The sequence below is a fragment of the Larimichthys crocea genome, chromosome X (genome assembly GCF_000972845.2).
Source record: "Larimichthys crocea isolate SSNF chromosome X, L_crocea_2.0, whole genome shotgun sequence".
NCBI classification, from domain to species: domain Eukaryota; kingdom Metazoa; phylum Chordata; class Actinopteri; family Sciaenidae; genus Larimichthys; species Larimichthys crocea.
In genome coordinates, this window is record NC_040020.1 from 22,373,183 (window position 1) to 22,395,789 (window position 22,607).

The 22,607-nt window shown below is 39.8% G+C and overlaps 1 protein-coding gene across 3 annotated transcripts in view; it reads left to right on the forward strand.

Moving 5' to 3' along the window:
- The window catches only part of LOC104925118 (copine-8), a 70,204-nt gene that overhangs the window by 15,757 nt on the left and 31,840 nt on the right, over positions 1 to 22,607 (forward strand). For all 3 annotated transcript variants that reach the window (XM_027283762.1, XM_027283763.1, XM_019262378.2), the window contains exons 2-6: positions 788 to 828; positions 7,452 to 7,498; positions 8,455 to 8,558; positions 14,926 to 14,965; positions 20,970 to 21,046. In XM_027283762.1, coding sequence (XP_027139563.1) covers positions 788 to 828; positions 7,452 to 7,498; positions 8,455 to 8,558; positions 14,926 to 14,965; positions 20,970 to 21,046 — 309 coding nt within the window. The remainder of the gene's footprint in view (positions 1 to 787; positions 829 to 7,451; positions 7,499 to 8,454; positions 8,559 to 14,925; positions 14,966 to 20,969; positions 21,047 to 22,607) is intronic.

A 22,607-nucleotide genomic window follows, 5' to 3' on the forward strand; every position in this document is an offset into this window, starting at 1 on the left:
TGGGTAGATTTTGGGCTAATGTGTCCCTGCTGATGGCCAATGCACTTATTTAGTCATTCTGGGTTAGATCTATGAAAGCTTCATAGGGTTTTAATGCAGGATTTGGCAGGAGTACAGCTGAGTGAGTGAATTAAGGTGTTCACTTCAGCCCCTTTGGGTGTTGTCAGCCTCGTTGCTGTCCTCCTAGCCACCTCCTCCCGAGCCCTGGACACTGTAAGCAAATAACACAAAACCACAAAGCTCCACCACTGACATAACAAGCTGGGTTTCCGTTTTCTGAGCCTGAGCTGCTCCTTGTTTATTTCTTCTTGGGGTCTCAGACAGCTGTGACTTGTCGTCTGTGTGTGCATATTTAATTCCTTCAGAGCTGTTTAACCGTGGAATACCTCAGTGGTTCTGAGCATCTGCCTTGTGATGGGACTTTGCATTTTTCTACCCCTCCTGCAGAGAGAAAAGACTGGAGTGTCATCTAAATTTGATGCCACTGTTGTTGCTGGCACCCAGGGAGTGCAAAAAGTGAAAAAGAGGTCCTCTCTTCTGCTGTTTTCTCTGTATATTTGAAACATAAATGGGCTCCACATTAAGCTTGATTTTATAGTCTGTTTAATGTTACTGCCTTAGTGATTGGATGAAATGGCTTTTGTTAATCAAATCAGAGGAGGGTTATGGTTAAACAAGTTAGTGACGGTGCTAATTAGGTGAAGTTTAGTGATTTTCTTTGTTGAAGAAGGAGTGCTCTGCAATTAATTTTTATGTCAATGTGTCTCTTTGTTTTCTTATTTTTCAGGAACCTGCTGGACAGAGACACCTTCTCCAAGTCTGATCCAAGTAAGCTGTTCTCCCATCACACACACTCACGCACCAGCTGCCAACAGTCCAAACACAGTACCAGTCAAAAGTTTAGACACAGCTTCTGATTCTCATTCAATGTTTTTTCTTCATTTTTCTTAATATCTATAATGACGATTAACACTGACATCCAAATGGTGAAATAACACATATGGAATTATGTGGGGAACAAATTATAATAAAATTAGTGCTGTCAAAATTAACCCGTTAATTTTGTCGATTAATTTGAAACAATTAACGCGTTAAAAAAAATTAACGCAATTAACACGGTTTTGTTTACTTCCGGTGGCGGCTGACCCATAACCTTTTTGAGCGCTGAATCGTACGTCGACGTCGACACCATTTTGGATGTGGCAAAGTAGAGCTTTGTTTCCCAGATATAATAGTGTGTGTGTGAATGGGTGTATAAGAGGCATTAACTTAAAGCCCTCACAGAGACTGTGCCCTGGGCGGTCGCCCACATTGCCCATAGCTAAAACCGGCCCTGCTTGTTTTAGTTTACGGGCAGATCTGCCATATGGCGGACGCGTTAACGTATCGCAGCAACGGACCAACGTGCTCAATGCGGCGTCTATGTATATGTCTATGATCTATCCTAACTAAAGGAGAGTCTATGGCGGAAAGATGGATAAGGACGGACTTTTAGGGGGAACATTTCATTTTAAAAAGTTGCCCGACGGCTCGTTGGACAAAAACAAGGCAATTTGCACAGTTTGCAAAGCCGAATTTAAATATTAAATATAGTATATTTCCTCTTTAGTATACTTCCGTCCTATTTCCTTTTTTCTATTAGCACTGTGCATATGTGCACCATAAGCCAATAAAATGAATGATTTTAAATATACTTTCTCTGTGTTTATTCTACATTAATTTGATCATTTTACATAAATAAATATTCATTATAAGCTTCAGTCTCAGAAAAATGCAATTAATTTATTGATAAATTTATTGATAAATTAATCGCGATAAATTACTGATTTTTTTGTGATTAATTAGTTAATTTTTTTTAATCGATTGACAGCCCTAAATAAAATATTTTATATTTTATGTCATATTTCTTCAAAGTAGCTTTGCTGTGATGACAGCTTTGCACACTTCTTGGCTTCTTGAGATTCATGAGGTCGTCACCTGGAATGGTTTTGAATTAACAGATGTATCTGGCTCTATCCAAGGAAAGAAAGACCAAGAGTTACCTCAGATACAGAGGAGAAGTTCATACAGTACCAGCCTCAGAAATGATCAATGAACAACACCTCAGATCAGAGCCCACACAAATGCTTCACAGAGGTCGACTAACAGACACATCTCAACATCGACTGTGTTAATCAGGCCTTCATGTTTGAATTGTTACAAAGAAAACCACGACTGAAGGAGACCAACAAGAAGAAAACTACTTGGGCCAAGAAACACAAGAAAGGACAAGTGAGACGGAGGAATACGGAGGGATATCTCAATGTGTTGTTCCCATAGTGACGCATGGAGGATGAGGTGTGATGTTGTGAGGGTACTTTGTTGGTGACACTGTTGTTGATTTACTTAAAATTTAACACACTGAATCAACATGGCTACCACAGTATTCTGCATTAACATGCCATCCCATCTGATTTGAGCTTAGTGAGACCATCATTTGTTTTTCAACAGTACAATGACCCAAAACACACCACCAGGCCACCAGGTGCACTTTTTTACTTTTGAACATATTTTCATGTGTTACTTCATAGTTTGGATGTCTTCAGTCTTAATTTACAATGTAGAAATCAATTAAAAAAACAACAACAAAAAAACATAGAATGAGAAGCATAGACAAGTATCTACCACATGCAGGCAGATTTCAGCTGTACAAACACACACACACACACACATTCTGCCTTGGCTGTGTGTGAATCAGTAGACATTTGCATATGTCAGAGGTCGTATTCGTCACTGTTCTCTGCTCCCAATGTGAGTGAGGGGAACCAGATCATTCTCACACACAAACCAGCCACTTTCCTCCTACAAATTAAAGGACACTCACTCACATACACACACACACTCACTCGCTTGGCAGTAGGGGTTCAATTTGGCAACTGGTCCAGTGGTTTTTAAAGGCCCAGTCTGCTATCCAACAGCAATTTTGCCTTGACAGAGCAATGTAAAGGGTCTCTGAAGATGTGTTTTTCCTTGTAAACATGTAACATGTGTTGTCACTTTAAAGAATGGTGTTCTGTTCAGTTAACATATAAACACTAGTGATGGGTATCAATTTTATTGATACAGACTGAAATACATCTGTTGCACTGCAGATTAAAAGCTATCAAATACCGAAAACTGGCATTTTATGTCTACTGATACCTGTAAGTGAGGTCAGAGGCAAAAATATTTGACCCCAGGATTATTCTTTGATTGAATAATCAAATATTATTCTTAAGTGAGGTCAATTTTATACTAGGCACACTTAACTAAAGTTAGGCGTTCTTGTAATAATGCTTTTTTATGGAAAAATAATTGTAGATAAATGTAGATGGGTCTAAATGCGGAGAACAGATCCTCTCATACTCAGGTATGCAGACACACACAAGCTTCAGGATTGTAGAGTAGTTCCTTGTTGTCGGTAACAGACTGTGACAGTCGTGTCTGCTAAAAGCCCTCTAAAAATAAACATGGAAGGAAAATTAATCATTGTTACAGTGAAATTATGAAGTTAAAACATACGCTTACCAGCCTCTTACAGTACACTTGTACAAACTGGTGTCCATTGTATCCAATAAAACAACTCTACTGTAAATTCTACTTTCATGAATCTTATAATGTTTCAGTTTTTGTTGACACTGTCAGAGAGGTATTCATCTTACTATATTTTGATTAGTGAGGTTGTAGTTTACAGTGTTGTTGTGTTATACTGAGAAGTTTTTTTAATATTTTGGCCACCACATACACACACATGAATCTTTTTTTTACTCATTCAACGTTTGTTTAGCATGCATTTCTTTACAGCTTCACCTTTCTTCATTACTGAAATATTCAGCACTTTGCCACCTGGGTGGTGCACAATGAATCCAATGGTGTTTTAAGTGCTGGCCGGTGTGTGTGAACACATAATTGATGAGCTCCCAGAATTGCGGATTGGACCTTTTTAAGTGTCAGACGGTGGGAGAGCAGGATGAGCATTCCTGCCCACCCCAACGTTTATGCAATGAGGCACTTGTGCTGCGTCCATGTCTCTACTCTGCTGACAGCACTGGCCCCAGTCACACAGCATTAGACCGCCTCAGCAGAGCCACACACACACACACACAAGTGCACACATTCAGGGCCTCAGGCTCACCCAACATATTCATATTAGCTTATAAAGCTGGACAATAATCCAGTGTTTTTGTTCTGTGCATGTTTGTGTGTATTTTAGTTCCTGTGGTGCAGGAATATAGATGTGCTTTGATCATTGCAAAAAAATGTGCCATCGGTGTCTTCAGCATACAAGACAGAGACAGCGTTAGCTGTGTTATTGTCAATCTCCTTCCCTCATCATCATCCTGATGAATAGGAAGAGCTGAAAGTGTGCCGGTACGGATAGCATCGAATGCATCGCTATTTACAGGTGTGTGATTGATGTACCCCCCCCCATGCATACACAGAAGACATGTGTATCCCATGCTTCATTGCAAGATTAAAAGATGACTGTATATTCAACCAGCTGAGCCCCGACTCACTGCACACCATCCACAATGCAACATATACAACATCCAGACTGACAGTCTGCCAAAACACGAGTTTGAGCACTTCTACCGCTGCACCACACGCACGGTAATTAGGGTTTTTGTTTGTGGTGTGGTGTTTCAACATGGATGCAAGTCGGAAAAAACATGAGTTTACTACAAAATGTTAAAGATATAGTGTGTCAGCATGAGCTCAACATGAGCTTCATTCTAAAACATGAAATGCAAGTTTTGCGGGGGGAAAATATTGGAATTCATCAGATGGTCCCGGTGATGATTTTCACGCACAGCCACAAGTGTTAATGAATCCATAATTAAATCAGTCATGTCATTTCATCAGCTGGTGGTAGCTCATACATTAACTCTTGTAATTTGGAATTAATTCACTCTGTAATTAATGATAATGTATGTCACCTCAGTGGAAGGTGTTCGCTTTATAATCAGATGTCACAAGATCAACTCAAGTTCTTTTTCTGATTTAGCTCCTGCTCACTGCTTCAGTTTTGTTACAGCACACAGCAGGTTTGAACAGCAGCAGTCAGAAGTAACATTTCGTTAATTATGAACACGTTTGCAATGTGACCATAAATTAGACATGGTAGTTGGGTTTACATGTGTTCCATTACCGTTGTGGCTGTTCAGTGGAAGCATTGCTGACAGTGCAGTTTTATCCCATAATACAGCATGTAATCCTTCAAAATACAGTTTTCACTAGGCAGGGACAAGCTTCGTCACTACATTGTTGCTCATCACCAGTTATGTGAATAATTTAATTTAGTTGTACTCCCGAGTCCAAGCCTGAGTCTAAAAGCATTCACTATTGACTACACAGCAGAATGTAATACATGATATCATAATTGTGCACAAACCATAGCTGCTTCAGTTAATTTACGTTAAAGGAACAGTGATGGAAATATGCTTTCTTACAGAGAGGATTAATACCACTTTTGTCTCCTTATGGTTATTTGAAGGCACCACCAGCAGCCAATTATTACTTAAGTAGTTTAGGTCTGACCAAAATGTAAGAAAATCTGCCTACCAGCACCAGTAAATCTCACTGATTTATATTAGTTAACAACATTTATATTATATTTAATGCATGAAACACTGAAACTTCCTGTAGTCTTTTCATGACTAGGAGGCTGCCAGGTAGCATTTTCATCCCTTGGCTAAGAGGAAAAATAAGGAAATACCAAAGAATTCTTACATGCCAATAATCATTTTGGAATAGCACAGGCAGCTTTGTTTAACATTCAAAAACAATTAACAATTAATAACAAACAGATGTGGCTGACGCTTCGAACCAGATACAGTAACTTTTTTCCACCTGGTTATGTGAACACAAACAGTAATACAACAATTACTAACCACAGTTTGTGACAGGCATTTGGGTCTTGTTAAATGACAGCCAGTGACGGACCCACATTGGTTGTTGTAGTAATCAAACTTCTTATGGAACAGTGTCTGTAACCACTGAGCCACTCAACCAGCTCCCCAACAATGCCATGGGTCCCCATGGACAGTCTACCAGCCAGGCATGTCCATCTTAGTGGTTATTCAGCTCTCAACAAGAGCTAACAAGCTCATGTCTTTGACCACAGAAGAGAATGACAGGTCGAGGTTGTTGTTGTGGCCTTTTAGAGTTAGCGATCATTGTTGCTCAGGTGGAATTGGGCTGGAAACAGGTTTTAAAGATTATTTCTAAAAGATGCTGCTCAGATTACAGCAGTAAACAGCAGCCATGCAAAAGATTAGTAGTTTCAAGACTTACAGTAAGTAATGAGTAACATTGCAGTGCCTATCAGCTAACTAAAGAAGTAATTCTAACATGAAGCTGTAACATGACATTGAGGGGGAAATCTAAATGCTACGCTGCTAATCATTTTATTCATACATGCATACATGGAAAAATGTTGAAAGTCAGTGTGAAATATCCAATTATGCCAAACAATGTTGTTTAGCTAGGTTGTTTTTAGGTAAATAGTTTTGTAAATTGAGGAATTGTTTTGTTAAATAATTTCTTTGTGAAGTCATTTAAAATATCAGTTTTATCATTATTATACAGCATTTTGGTGATTGACATACTGTAAACTATATTTCTGGAAGGTACTGGGAGTAAATAGTTTTTAGCAAGCTAACATTAACCTGCAAAATGTTGTTGTTCTAATTTGCCCTTGATATACAGTTATATACAGATGGCTCATCCAATCACTTGGCCTGTATTTTTTGACCTGTCTACTTCCCAAATGGTTCTGTGTGACAAAGCCAGGTAAAAAAAAATGTTATGCTTATTTTGTCAACAAAATATATTATTATTCCGTTTCATTCTATTCAGGACCTTATTAAAGGTTTTAAACTATACTTTAATCATGGTGACAAACAGTTTCCACCATTCCACTGCTCCCTTTTCAATTTTAAAAGCATTTTACCAGCTTTTTTAACATTTCAGCAGATTTCCAAGTGTCTGGTCCCAGGAGTTATCCGGGTTGCTGCCGTGTGACAGATGTGTGTGGATACAGTAAAGGCTCCTAGAATGCAAATGAAATGTCATTTTAGTGCCAGCTGATTGCCTTGCTGTGTTTTAACTAGTGGTCCGTCACCCAAAACCACTCCAAGACTGCCTCGGATGGAAATACTCAAATATCACTAAGGAGGACTTTTCTCCACACACGTAAACACCCATCAGCACATCGACATCCCCCTCCCCCCTCTCCCCTCTCTGAAATATCATCATGCTGCAAGGCAAAATTCTAGTGACATTTAATTAGGGAGTTTTCCTCTCATGTTGGGGTCCGGGGAAAGAACATGCTCTCAGCTGGCTTCTCAGCATTGTTTGGTCACTGTTAAATACTTTTCAATCAGTCTAACCCTCGCTTGTTTCTCTTCCCTCCTCTCTTTCTAATTCAACAGTTTGTGTGCTGTACACTCAAGGAATAGCCAACAGGGAATGGAGAGAGGTGAGTACAGGCTTGAGGTGGTGGAGGAATCATTTATAACCAGTGAATGCTTTCAAGGAGTTGAACTGCCAGCAATGCAGAATTAAGTTTTTTCAGCTCCAAAATCCTCCAGACATGCTTTAGTCAGCCCCTCAGATTGCCCAGCATGCCTACTGTAGATGTCCAGTGTGTCGGATCTAGGGAGCTCTATTTACAGAACATGGCAGAAATTGATTTTATGTGATTTAATATTTTATTATATATAGATATTATTATAGTATATCTACAGAAGCAGCAGGTCCTCTTCCACAGAGTCCGCCATGTTGAACCACCATGTTTTTACAGTAGCCCAGAATGGACAAATTAAACACTGCTCTAGATATGGCCCATCATGTTTTTTGTGCATTTTGTGGCTACTGTAGTTTCTCCTTCATCATATGAAGGAGAGGGTGAGGTGATGAGGTTACAATCAGCAACTACATCACTAGATGCCACTAAATCCTATATACTGGTTCTTTAAGAAAAACTAATGAGCACATCAAATGTTCATTTGTAGAAAACAAAATCAATGGATGGATGAAAAATGGAGAGAAAAGGTCTCAGGGTGTCAGTGGAGGAAAGGCCATGTTGTTACCTACATCAAAAAGGTTCCTCGTCTATACAGTGGCAATATTTGGACAACACAGACTCAGAAATGAATTGTTCAACTTGAGTAAACTTCCATCACTGTCAGTTATCAGCTTCAGGTGATAGGACAATTAACATTTCATATGAAACATACTCATATGTTTACACTGTCAAGAGAGTTTATTGTTGTTAAGAAGCTTACTTAAACATATTCCACTAAGTGTTTTTTAAACATTGTGACACAGTGTAAACAAAGCTAGTAGCCAGGACTGTACTACTGGATTATATGACATTATACAGGGCGTTCTATTCTTCTGGGCTCTGAACACATTTTCTAATTTCTCTTCTAGTTTGGCAGGACAGAAGTCATCGACAACACCCTCAACCCCGACTTTGTCCGCAAATTCATCCTGGACTATTTCTTTGAGGAGAGGCAGAATCTACGCTTTGACCTGTAAGTTAACAATCGACTTATGCGTGTTGGTGTGTGTTTTTGTGTATTTGTGTGTGTGTTGTGCAGGCGTGGGTGAAAGTGCTGCGCAGTGTTGAGCAAAATTGAGCTAGAACTGAAATATTCATGGTCTCCGCAGAGGGAGATGTAACTCTTCTCCCTCTTTAATAAAAGACAAGTTTTCATGCCACTTTTTAACCGGTATTTCCATTTGAATTCACCCCATTCATACAATGCTTTAAGACAAAATAGGGCCAAGTACACACAGTGACTCATACACTTGGCATTTTGTTGATGATTGTGATCGTTTTTCAGTGTTTTTATTACCTCCAGTCAAGTATGTTTTGTTTCAGTGCCGTTTGTTATGTCAGTGGGGTTAGGGTGCATCGTGAGCCAGGGAAGAAAGCATTAAAGTTTGGAGCAGATCCAAATCTCGGGGCGGATACAAAAATTATTTTTCACTTTCGTCAACATGGATTGAGATAGGTCATTTGGCAAAATGAACTGAATTCATCACACATGCACAAACACGCCATTGTTAAAGTGAGTTGGGGTAAACATAATTTTTTCTATATTCTAATCATATGTTTGGATACAATTCACAAAAAAAGCCATTATCAAAGTAACAAATGACCTTCTTTCAACAACAGATGCAAGCTCTTAATCCTTTTAGACCTAAGTGGCTTTTGACACAGTTGATCATACAATTTTAATTGATTGCCCTAAGCACTGGGTGGGTATCCACCTGTTATCCAGAGGTTTCTGGAGTCTGAGCTCAGTGTGCGTTGGCACTAGCTAACGCCATATTGGCAGTCGTTCTTCCACCAGCTCCCCACTGATCCAAAAATGCGCAAAGACGTGTAGCTGAGGTGGGCTGAAAGAAGCCTGAGTGCTCAAACAAGCCAACTGTGACTGCATTCACCTGTCAGTAAAAGTGGCTATGCTGTTAATTATGCAAAACTAATCTTTAATATAATTGAAATGGTTGAGTTGTATAAAAATTCACCCTTAGTACAGTTGTCATGAACAGGGAAATTAGCCATAGAGACCAAAACAGTTTTTTGTACCAGGCTATAAACAGGCTGTAAGCATTTGAACATAATGTTGAATATGGTGGTTAGGGAGATTAACTTGTTCTGTTGCCAACCTCGAGTTTGACCACGAAGCCGCAGATTTCATGAAAGTATTTCATGAAAGTTTGTGAGCAGTACCTCACCACCAGTTCTAAACTCCAGCCAAATACGGTCACTTCTGGCTCCAAATAACCAAGATAGTCCATAATGTCCATAAAGTCCATAATGCCAAATCTGAGTTAAGTTATCCACAAATTGATTGGTTATGTCATGGTGGATTTACATTTGGTTGAGGCAAATTTCTGGTGAAATATGAATTCTGGTCTATGACAGAAAGGTATTTCACCTAGCTGATAGCAGAATATTTACATGTTCTCTAGTCCGCATTGGATACACCTGTTTTTTATGAGTCACTGTGCTGTTAAACATAAAAAAAATCACATTTCCTCATGTAACCATAAAAGTCGTGCCGTCCAAGTAATTATGATAATCTGGATTTTTCTCTGTTGTGTTCCAGCCTCACACACATTCACTGTATTTCTCTATGATAGCTCATGAAATATGGAACAGCTCTTTTGTTTGTTTACTTGTTGGCCTGTCAGCAGGGCCACATGCTGTTTACAAGCTGTAGGAGGTTACAGTGAAGGTCAAGGAGAGACGCGAGCTATTGGCTGTGTGTATGTGTGCTAACTGTATATTGTATTTAAGTTGTATATACTGTCTGTGTGTAATAGGCACATAGGCATGTGTGCTCAGGTATTTGTTTGTGTGCCTGTTTGGGGGATTATACACGTGAGCAAGGTTCTGTGTATGTGTGGTGTGTGAGTTTATTTCTCTGTATGTGAGCATGCCTGTTTTTTGGGTGTTTGGCAAGGCAAGAATAACTACTGTTTTCAGTGTGTATTTATATTTACAATATGTGTGTGTATACCTGTGTGCTAGCGGAATATAGAGCAGACTTTCTCAAAGTATCACGCAAAATATTAAACTTTGACAAGCAGTGGAGAGAAGAGATGGAAAATGATGGAAAGTGTATGTGTGTGTATGTTGTGTGCAGCTTCCTCCCTGCAGGGCACGTTGTGAGTGGGTGAGCAACAGGCCCTGTTACTGTCCTCTGGACTAATGGCCCTACAGTCACTCGCAGTGAAGACATGGCTTGCCCCAGCCCACACACATGCCTGCCCTGAGAACAAGAAAAATACCCCAAAACACACGCACATTTGCTCACACACAGACGCACGTTTACACTCTCATTAGGTATTATTTTGCACTCATGTCCAGCTGTAACACGTGCACACACGTTCATATTTCTCATTAGAGAACCAGTGGTTACTCCTGCTCTTGTCAGCCTCTGTCCTGAGGTCTGGAAGTCTTTTGTAATGTAGCTCCCACGGCCCCTCATTACCTCCACCTCCCTCACTTCCACCCAGTGCTTCCCTTCAGGACATCCATACAGCCAGACAGCACTGAGCTCCCCGCAAAGCGCCAATATAGCTGCTGTTGAATCATCCCACGCTCTCTTTACTAGAAGACCCCAAACCACGACACACTTTGCTTCCTCTGCTGCTATCCGTGCCTGGAAATCCTGTTAACCCTCATCTCACTGCCGGCTATGTTCAGTGCCCCTTTTCCACAGAGGGATTGAAACTTAAGATGTTCACTGAAGCCAGTGGAAACCCCCCATGGCTGTCTAATCAAGGCTGTAAAATCAGATAATACCTAAAAAAATGAAGTGAAATATTCTCCAAAAGGGATGAAAACAAATTTACAGCTCAATCGACTTAGATACTAAGATATTTATTCTAGAGTATAGATAATCGAGAATCAGTACATATATGAACCATTTTCAATTTAAAGGAGCCTTGAATTCATTAAGAAACATATTTTTAAAGAAAGTTTATGTTACTTTTCATGTACATGTACTGTATAGTGTCTGCAATGGCTAACTGCACTTAACTATTAACACACTTAACAAGGTGGCTAGATAAGTCCCTACACTAAAATAATTGTATGAAATAGGAAGCCAATCTTTTGCAACAAAGCATTTCCTGCATTCGAGTATAAAACTGCAGTGTTATTGTAGTAAAATTCATTATACCTCAGAGTCAGTTAATAATGACTGTTATCAATTCTGCCTTCGTCACAGAGCTGTGTTGTCATTTTGAGACCCTGTTTGTATGGTTTTACCAACACGTGAAAACACGTCTGACGCTGAGAGTCTCCTGTTGTGTGAAATAACAACTTTGTCTGGAGTATATCTGTTTACACGGCTTCATTCAAGCGTCTCTCCCTCTCCCCTGGCCCTGTAAGTTACCACGGTGACAGGGATGCCTCTGAAACTTAATAATTATTCTCAATAAGACATACTTGGCTAGTATGATGATACAAAATCTAATTGTACCTCAATGCTGAAATCATGTGTTATAACTTAAAGGCCAACTCACACGTCCAGGATTCTCGCGTGATCTCGCGTGAATATGGCCGGTTCGCTCCGCTGCCGTTCCGCGGCTGATATGCGTCCGGTGTGAGTTGACGCCGGGCAAAGGACCGTTCCGCTGCCGTTCCGCTGCCGTTCCGCTGCCGTTCCGCCTCCTGTGTGAGTCCCGTGTTAAGTGTACATGACAGATATCAAGCTTCAGTATGGTAGTAATGGCAGAAAGGTGCAAGCTTTCTACAAGTTATTTGCTGTGAAACAATCAGCAAATAACTTTTTATTTCTCTGATTGTACATTCATCTCCAAATCATCTAATCTGGAGATGAATGAACAGCATTACATTGCATCTACAGATCGGCTTCTAGTAGCATCTAACTGAACCTCATTTAGTTTTTGGTGACAGATTTGTGTGCATGCTCTTCTGTTTTCTCTTATACTGAACAGTTTAAAGGACAGTAGCAATTTAAATAGTAACTTAACACCATGCTGTCATTTCAAAATAAGAGTTTTTTTTTACAAAAGTAACCATGTCTCTGCCACAGCTCAATGAGGAAAATACATACACAAAAGTTGTCTAAAAGTGCAGAAGAACCCTCACCCCCAGTAGTCCAAGGCTCCTGTACTTAACTGTATCAGTACAGTACACAGCTATCTGAGCTAACTAGCTAGTAGTTAGCAGCAGTTCTGACCTCAGATTTGATATACTGCCTCCTGTTGTTTTTCTCAACAGGAGTGTAATAGTATTACTATTACTATTATTGTAATAGTACTGTATTTTTGATAAAATACCATGTTCAGGATCATCTGTCAGGACCAGTTACAGCACCGAATACATGCTAATAGAACATTTGAATGCTTCGTAAGGCTGTTAAAACACGTGGCCTGAGTGTCAGTGCACTGTCGTCTTTTGTTTGCGTGCCTCTCCGGCCTTGTTTGTTTGTGTGCCATCATTAGTCATCATTGCTCAGTTCAAATGGAGCTCTGAGCAGCCACTCCCCTCCTCAAGACAGACAGCAGAGGACCAAGAGAAATTCTGTTTGGCCCAGTGCCAATGCAGAGTGATGTCATCCGCATACACACACCCAGGCATACAAAGAAAATGTGCCCTCACGAGGCGCCATGAGACATCTACTCCTGCAGACACTCTTTATGGGTGTTTGGCATTAGCTGTGTTTGTGTGTGCATGAACATGTGCAGCCAAATCATCATACATCAGTGGTATTTTTCTTTCCTCCTCTGTGCATGTCTCATTATTAAATAAGATTAAATTAATCATTTATGAACATTTGGGAGTGACAGAGGCAAGAAGCGCACCTGTGTATTTTGCTGACGGCATGTTGTGTAAGAGCAGCGTGTTTCCTTGCTCTTATGGAAATACATTAGGAACAGGCAGCCCTGTATTGGAGGTCCCCAACCCTCCACACAACGTCTCCTAGATTTGTCAGCAGGCGCCTTATCACACATGGCATGCTTTCTGTAGCAAAAGACAAGCTATGGCTCTCCCATTTACACACTCCGCTGCATGCGGCACATACACACACACCTGAGACACTTAGGGAGGTGACAGGTTATGGAAAGTAAATAAAGCTGGATAAATTGCTCTCTGGAGTGGCGGATGGGATGTGTAGCTGTTACTTATGGTTTTGGATGAATGCTTCTACAGAGGATGGACAAGCATATCAGGAAAGCTATGATTGTTGAATCCTTAGACCGAATATTTCACAAGCCCAGCTGTGTTGTCAGCTGGAAGCCATATACCTACAACAACAAGAGAGAATTTTGTATGCTTTGAAGGGGAACACCACCAATTTTACACATCAAAGACTGTATACAGGGAGTACCACTGCATATGTGATAAAAGCTGTATAAAGTCTTTGGTGAGAGAGAGCTCTGTGAAGTCTGACATGCTGCCTCAAGTCGCTTGAGTCAGTGTCAGTTAGGGCTGAAGACTCCAAGAGTGAAATTGAAAAAAAATCTGGAGGTGTGGAGTTAGAAAGACGTGAGATTCCCAGACATTTGAGGTTCACTCTCAGACCTGAACAGTTGGTGTAAAACCTCTGTGACTGTGATCAAAATGTGATCACTGATGGTGAGAGGCATCATTACTCTAAGCTGAAGCAAAGACATGCAAGCAATCAAACACCCATGCAATTTAAATGTTAAAATGGAGCATGAGCTAGACTCAAACCCACAGCAGGAAGGTCACAGCTCACACTGGCACGTGTTCTACCTGGTGAGCCACCAGAACACCTCAAAGTATCTTTAAACTGTACAGGTGATAGGTGAACAGATGAAAACTGTCAGGCCTGGCTGTGAGATGCTACATAACGGTGCAAAGAATACAGGATGCATAAACTTTAGCACCATCCATCCATCCATCCATCACATTCAGCATTTCCTATATTCTCTTTAATTATTATTATATCTGTCTTTTTCCTTTTTTTTTTTTTTTAAATCTCCTTGATTTTTTTTCATCAATTATTCAAATTCTAATTCTAACCAATAGACTTGCCATTGTGTATGAAACGCTGCTACTAAAACATCAATCCTTAAAATGGAAGATTTTCTGGGTAAGGTGTTAAGATTCTTACTCGATAACCATTAATAATACTCAGGCCACTGGTATTGTTGCACCGTCATGTGTGAAATCGTATCAGCAAAGCTTTTGGGGGTATAATCAAAAGTCTACTTTAAACCTGAGCAGCTTCTTTCCAGTGATTAGTGGAAGAGGTGCCTTGCATTAATGGCAGAGAGTCTTTTGTCATAGACCGCTAATTTGTTTTTTGGCAGCCTTTCAGTCACAGACCTGCTTTTAGCCTATCAGTTGTCACTCTGATGCGTCATCTCTTCTCTTGTCTGCAGGTATGATTTAGACTGCAAGAGCGACAACCTCTCTAAACATGTGAGTATCTCCCTCACCTCAGCTTCTCAACAATCAGCCATGCATTCATGGAAATATTATACAGCCAAATGTTTAGCCTGCAGTACAATAGCAGCTGATTTGAACTGGAATGTCAGAGGTAAGAGTATCATAACAGGAACACAGCAATTGTGCAAGCATTTAAACTCTCCTGGTGAAAAGACTACGGATTTTGACCATATCAAAGACATTCAGAGGAGCCTTCCACCTCTGAGAAATGTTTCTGACCTGCTGTTTTTTGTGTTTATCAGTAGCAATAATAATAGAAGACAAAGTGTGGCACATAAGGCTCAGAATCACATACAATAACTTGCTTGTGGGAAAGCTGTTTTCATAATAAGAACTCTTTGGGTACTTGTTCTGTTCTTCAGCAGTTTCACAGATTTAGATAAAGTTGTCTTTGCCTTTGTTTATTAGCCTTGTGAGGTCTGATGGGATTCTCTGTGATCAGCGTGTTGACCCTCACAAAGGTGGTGAAATAGACATTTAATTGCCTCCATAGATAAATGTGTGATTTAACAAATCTTTGCATCTGCATTGATATAAAACAGTGAAAAGAAATGAGAAGCCACTTTTCCTAGATTTAGCCTCTGGGGGCAATCGCCAATACTTCAGGGGTTCCAATTTAACCAAGTGAAAGTGGAAAACAGATATCCAGACTTTTTCTGCAACTTTATCACTGAAAGACACATTCCTGCTAATCTTTATAAACAGATCAATGCATATGAATGCTGAGAAGGAAATGTTAAATTGTTGTCAGATGATGCCATATTGTATTTTGACCACTGTGTTCCATCTGTTTTGCTCTTTACATGGAATGTTTTCCTTCATACGACCAAAGTCTGCTCAAACGTGGTCAATGCTATCTGGACAAACGGAAACCAGAAAGCTTCCAGTGCTAAAAACTTGGTCACTTGCCCATAGATTCTGCAGATATCTGTTTATAGAACCTGGACCAAGCACTGTGACAGAACCATAAAAAAACAATGAAAACATGAATGAAATAACAAATGTCAACATTGGTTGACATTTAAAAAGTTTAAAAAGTGTATTTGCTTTTGCAAATTAGTAGTATATAAATGACTTAACTGAGTAATAAATTGTAACATTTTTTTGTTTTTATTGGCAGGCATGTGATTTACAGACAGAGCCATCTCTACTGTCATATAGGATAATTCTTTTGACAGGACTTTTAACAGTCATAGTTGTATTTCTACAGTCTTGTCTTGACCTCTGTACACCTTGACCACGTATTTGTAAATTTAATGTACATCAGTTTCTGCATTATGTATCCTGTATATGATAAAATATCAGATTTTTGCCAGTTGTGGTTGTTTCAAACTTCAGAGTTTATCATTTATGAGGTATTATATAGGTTAAAGGCATTGAATATTAAATGGAACTGAGGCTCTGAACACATCTTCTTGAGTTCATGATTTGCATTGTCGTCTGGCATTGCCCCAACAATCAGATTAAGTAGTTCAGTGTCGCTTGTTCAGAGGAATGATGAAGAATGGGCAAAACTCCAATAAAATACTCCTCCAGAGAGAGGCTTTCACTGTCCCATTTCTTTTAAGTTTCAAGTGCCTCTCCTGATTTTCTATTTAAAAAACAGTTGTATATTCTTAGTATTATATTGAGTTATAAGCAGATAAAAATGTTCATTATACCTTCCTTTGTGTTTGTCAAATGAATGTCTTCTGTGATTGTCCTAAAATAGTGGTGCGTTTGGAAGAATCGGTAAAAATCTTGTTGCTGAAATACATTCCTACCTCTCCCTTGTCTAAAAAATCTTCCTCATGTATCAGAGTACAGTAAAATGTAATATCTTTCTTTTGCCCATGTATTGAAGCACTCACTATCAGGACACCATCCTAACAGTTGTGATGTTTGCTCTGTCAAAGAGCTGTTTGACTGGTTTTATCAGATATAATCCCAACAGTCACTGACAGCTCTAACTCCTTCTAACTTGCTAAATAAGCAGGATTGCAGCATCATGTGAGAAACAGGGCTGTATAATAATACTCTAGTGGTAGCCTCATTCCTCCATGTTCTTGTTTAGGTTGCAAGGTTTTATATTTAACTCTTGATTTTCTGACATTCTATGTATACTTCTCCACAGCAGTCATTTCTACATGAAATAGTAGGTTTCATTTAGGTCAAATACAGTCAGGGTGCTGCTGTGCTGCATGTTGGCTCACTGAGAAGTCTCTGCTGCACTAAATGGAACCAAACCTTAATTAGTGTCATTGCTAACACCGTGTTGAACCTACAATTCCATGTCAAAATGGCTGCTGTGAAAAAGGTCTATTATGATGTTGTTGTGCTGTTAATTTACTCATCAACTGAAAAAGAGCAAGGAGCAAGGGGAAGGGAGAGATAGCTCATCAAAATGATCAGATGGATGATGAGGAACATACTATTCAATAGGCTTTTTCCAATCCTAAAACAAATAATGTTAGAGACAAGTTGGTGCTCCCAGGCCTTAATAGAGAGATGAGATGATATCAGCTTTGTCATTCCTTATCAGACGGTCTTCCTTTGTTTCTCATAAGAGTGCAGTTTTTGCAAACATCCTGCGTGCCCTCCTGTCATCGCTGATGATGGAGTGCAGGCTAAAGTTACTTCCAAACACTATTCATCCTGCCTTTCTTGGTGCAGCTCTACCTCCGCCATCATTTAAAAGCTGTAACTTCAGATTTCACTGCCCTACAGCCCCATCCTTCACTTTCAGTTCAAACAGAAGCTCCTGCAGCACCCTGCTCCAGTTCAGTCTATAAACCAGGCTCCATCTCCACCCCCAGCTCCCTTCTTATTAACCGGCTTCATACTCATTGCCGACTGCAGGCGGAGTCCTTTTCCTCAGCCCCAACCCCATCATGCCCCCTGGCAGCATCTACTGAGAGAGCTGAGCGATGTGAGCACTGCGACTCACTCTCAGCATGAAGGCTGAGGACGCTTGGATGCGTCCTGTCGAGGCTGTGGATGTGTGGGATTAGAGATCTGGCACGCAGTGATGGCTCCATTGTCCGGGCACAGTCTATCCCCTGTCTCATGACTTTAAATAACAGGAAGTGGAAGACAAGAGAAAAATGTACACAAGTATAGTATCTCTCTTGGCAGATTTAGAGCCAGCGTTGGAGGATGCCTCTTTCCTCCCATCACGGCAGATGTTTTTCCTGCACCATATGGTTTACATACTTTGTGTAGATACAGTATGGCTGTAGGAGAAGATGTGCAGAGACAGAGCATTCAGTAAGATCTCATTAAGGGCTGAATTTCCTGTTCCCTAGTCGATGAGGGCGGTGATGCTTTTTGATTCTGACAGACGCTTGTCACGGCCCTGTGCACAATTCTCTTTACTCCTGTTTCTCGTTGTTGTAAGACACACCAATATCCTTCTTTTTAAGATATTTTTTGGCATTTCCAAGCTTTATTTTTCGATAGAGACAGCTGAAGAGTGACAGGAACGTGGGGAGAGAGAGATGGGGAATGACATGCAGGAAAGAGCTACAGGTCGGATTTTAACTCTGGGCTGCCGCGGCAAGGACTGAGCCTTCGTACATGGGGCGGCTGCTCTATCAACTGAGCTAAACAACACCTCCCAATATCCTTCTTACAAACAGTAATCTCATTTCAAAGTCTGTATTCATTATTTTAAACTCGATGATTAGCAAGCGAATCCAGGCAGGGAAATAGCTTCTTCGTTTCCAGGCAGTAATTAAGTTAACTGGCTGTGTGTTCCCTCACGACTGTTTGAGAGCAGTCAGGACTTTACTGCGAATGTTCATTCTTTTTATTAAATGAGAAAGTTATGAGAAAGTTATTTTTGTAACTTTTCCATTTTCAATAGACTGTTCAAAGTTGTCGGCCAACCGGCTGCGCCATTGGACAGTAACTCCCAGCCTGTGGTTCAGGACCTGAGATCAAGGGGTCATGACATGATGTCCACAACATTTTTAGGCTTTTCTCTAATCATTTTTTCTTTTTCTTTTTTTTTTTTTTTTTTAGTTTTACTGTGACTTCAAACCCTACCAGATTTCAGAAGCGGTGAATGTGGTCTTAAATATGCTTCTAAATATGTAGATGTGCCATGCAGTAAATTTGTTTCCCTTTTGGCTGTTTTTACGACCGGCAGTTTGCACAGGGTGTTTCATTTTGAAAATTGCCTGGGCTGCTTGTACGTCCCTCAAACATAGCACAACTGCATTTTCCCTAGAGCTGAGCGGAAACTTCTTCTGGGAAGTTCCAGGGACTGGTGGGGTTTGAAACCATGACCTTAATGGCCAGGTACATGGAAGACGTCACATCCATGGCTAGTGGAATTTGACCTTTAGGTTGAACTATTCACATAATCTATGCATCCAGTAATGAGGGGTAACAGAAACTCAGGAAACTTATCATCTTTGTCAACATACGTTAAACCATTTGTTGTATATTTTGACCTGATGAAGATCAGACTTTAACTCTCTGCAGCACTTTGAGGACAAAGACATGCACTGTGTCTGTAGGCCTAATGAGCAGAAGGACTTCAAGAAGGGATGTAAGAGTGGTGGAATTCAGCTGTGATCCTTTTTTACTTGGGGATACCCCCCCCCAACCTTTTCTTTTTCCTGCCACCACTGAGCCCATTAATCTGAAGCCCCTCAGCCTCTAGCCTTCGATTTCTGAGGCATAGCAGGCGCTCAGCCAAGGCTGTTTGCTAGCAGCACACTTCTTATGGAAAGGCCAGAGCGGTTTTGTCATCTCTTTTTGTTTCAAGACCTCGGCTGGGGGAGAAATTTGCTCAGCACCGGCAAAGATCTTTGGAGCAGCTTTCTGCCCGCCGGACTCAACATGGCTCATCTGTCAAGCACTTTTACACACACACGCAGACAACTGTGCACACACACTTACTCACACACACACACACACACACACACACACGTACACATGCATACACAATCTGGTAGGGGATGCCTCAGTATCAGTGCGTGAACAATCACTCCTTGTCTGTTGTAAACAGAGTTTTTATACCCCCTGCCCTCTTTCTGCTTTGCTCTTCTTGCTGGCCAAAGGCTGCTCCTCCCCAAACTTAATCCTCTCTGGTCTCAAGAGGACACAGGATCTTCTGCATACTGGGCTTAGAAAAGAGAAAGGAAGACATTCAACGATGAATGAAAATATGACTTTAAATTTGTTCAGTTTAATTGCTCGTCCAATCCTTCTTCCTTGTTTTTTTTGTTGTTGTATTTGAACAGCTTTGTCTTCTTTTCTCCACATGTCCCTGCTGATCTGGATGATGGCTCTTTGTTCAGTCAGACTGAAGCATCAGTCAAACACATAAATAGCTTCATCTTGTTTGTATTAAATGACAAAGATATTATGATAAAAAAGAGGCGGAAGGGCTTCAGCAATTATTATCAATATAGGTTAATCTGCTGATTAAATGATGAAATGATTGGATTCTCAATTAATCAATGAATTATTGTTTGGAAAATGTCAGAAAAGTGTGACAAATGCCCATTTATAATGACTGATGATGGTTGATCTCACCAACAGACCAAAACCAAAGAATCATCAGTTTACATTTTATTCAATATATTCAGTTTTTTATCATATATCACAAAGTAAATCAAATCATTATGTTTGACAATGTGGAACCAGAGAATGTTTGAAATTTCTGCTTAAAGAATGACTGAAAAGATGAAAAACATAAACTATCAGTGAGGAAAATGATGTCACTAGAACAGGATGAAGCAACAATTCATAAGAATGAGCTCAGTTGAAAATATTTATTGGATTATTTTGAATTTTCACAGGTAAATACACTTTAAGTTTCTCACTGCTTCTGCTTTAGCATGTTGGTTTTGAATGCCAAATGGAGAAATATTCATCCATACATACATACAGTATGTATAAAATGCATAGGTCTGCTTTTCCACCTTTAAATATCTCTGCATTTCTCTTTCATGTGCTTATGCTTGCATGTTTTTCACACATGCAGGACTTCCTGGGCCAGGCGTTCTGTACGCTAGGTGAGATCGTTGGCTCGCTGGGAAGCCGCTTGGAAAAACCTTTGATGTAAGTAGTACACATTGCACACACACACACGCACCAACAAACTAACAAACACACTCACTACTTTTTTAATTGGCCTCATAATTGAAAACGAAGGGGCAAACAGACTTGTATTGCATTACTTTAATCATAGAGCCACTATCATTAGGTGGCACAAAAAGCTGTTTGGGATCATGTTTTGATTTTAGATTCTGTTCCAGTGGTATGAACAGGAAATCAGCATGTTATTTTAAGATCACTTGCCATTGTTTGTCTTTGAAGCAAAGCAGGGGCATGAAAATGAGCCAAGATGTTGATGAAAGTGTACACTGTCTCCATCAGCCAAATGAGATGAATAGTTAAACAGCAGCAGGCCTAATGATAGACTGTAAACATGTTGAGATGGTAAACAGTGTGTAGTGAAAAGGGACAGTTCACCCAAAGGGAAGATGTCAGTGGTGAGAAGCCTAAACTGAGATGAAGCTTCAACTGAAGGCTGGAGAAATAATCAGGGACATCTTCATATGAATAAATGTCTGATTTTTGCTAATTAGTAAAACAATTTATGATTAAACCAGTTCATGAAAGATTTCACATTTGCTGCTCTATGTGTGGTTGGTCTTAGCTTAGAAATCATCCTTTTGTGCACAGGAAGTCTTTCACTTCCCACTCTTTCTCTTCCTGTTTCCAATCAAAACTTCTTTGTAAAACATTTGTTAGCATGATTACTTGTAAATATCATCAACAAAAGGTTTGATGACACAACTACAGAGTAAAGTTCTCTCCTAACTTGGAGTAGGGGTGAGAATCAAATATCAATCATTTCTAACTGTCTGTCTGTAGCACCAAATATCGAAGACCATAAAGCAGAAATCCTCCAAACAGGTTAGCACAGAAACAAGTGCAACTAGCTGCATTCACTTAAGTTATGATTAAGTTATAAATACAAATTTGGTGTATTGTAGTTTACTTACTTTACTTTCCACACCACGTTTTATCCCTACTCTCTGTACTACATTTCAGAGGGATTATTAGTACTACTAGTACAATTGTCTGACAAAACAATAGAAAGAGCTCAGAAGTGATGTCTTGTTATAAATAAAATAAAAATATAGTTAAAAATTGTCTGCACTAAGAAAATTTTCCTCAACATACTTCTAGCAACATTTTGAATGCAGGACCGTTCCTTATTTCTTATAGTGTGGTATTAGTACTTTTACTGGTGTAGTTGCTGATTGCAACCCCTGCGCATCACCTTGTACTTGCTGACATAAAGGAGAAATTAGAGTGGCTGTGAAATGTATGAAAAATAAGAAAAGGCTCTGTCTAGAGCCAGTGTTTAATTTATCCATTATGGGCTACTGTAGAAACATGGTGGACTTTTTGGTAGAGGACCCACAGGGTCTTGAGATATAAAAGCCTCATTGTAAGCTAACAAAGACATCATGATTCTTATTTTCAGGTGATTAAACACTATTGAAAACATAGTTATGAAGCTAATATTTAATTAATTTAATCCTTTTCATTCATTTCATTCTACCTTAGTAGTTGTTTTGAATCTGTACACTTGTCTGTGGTTTGTCTG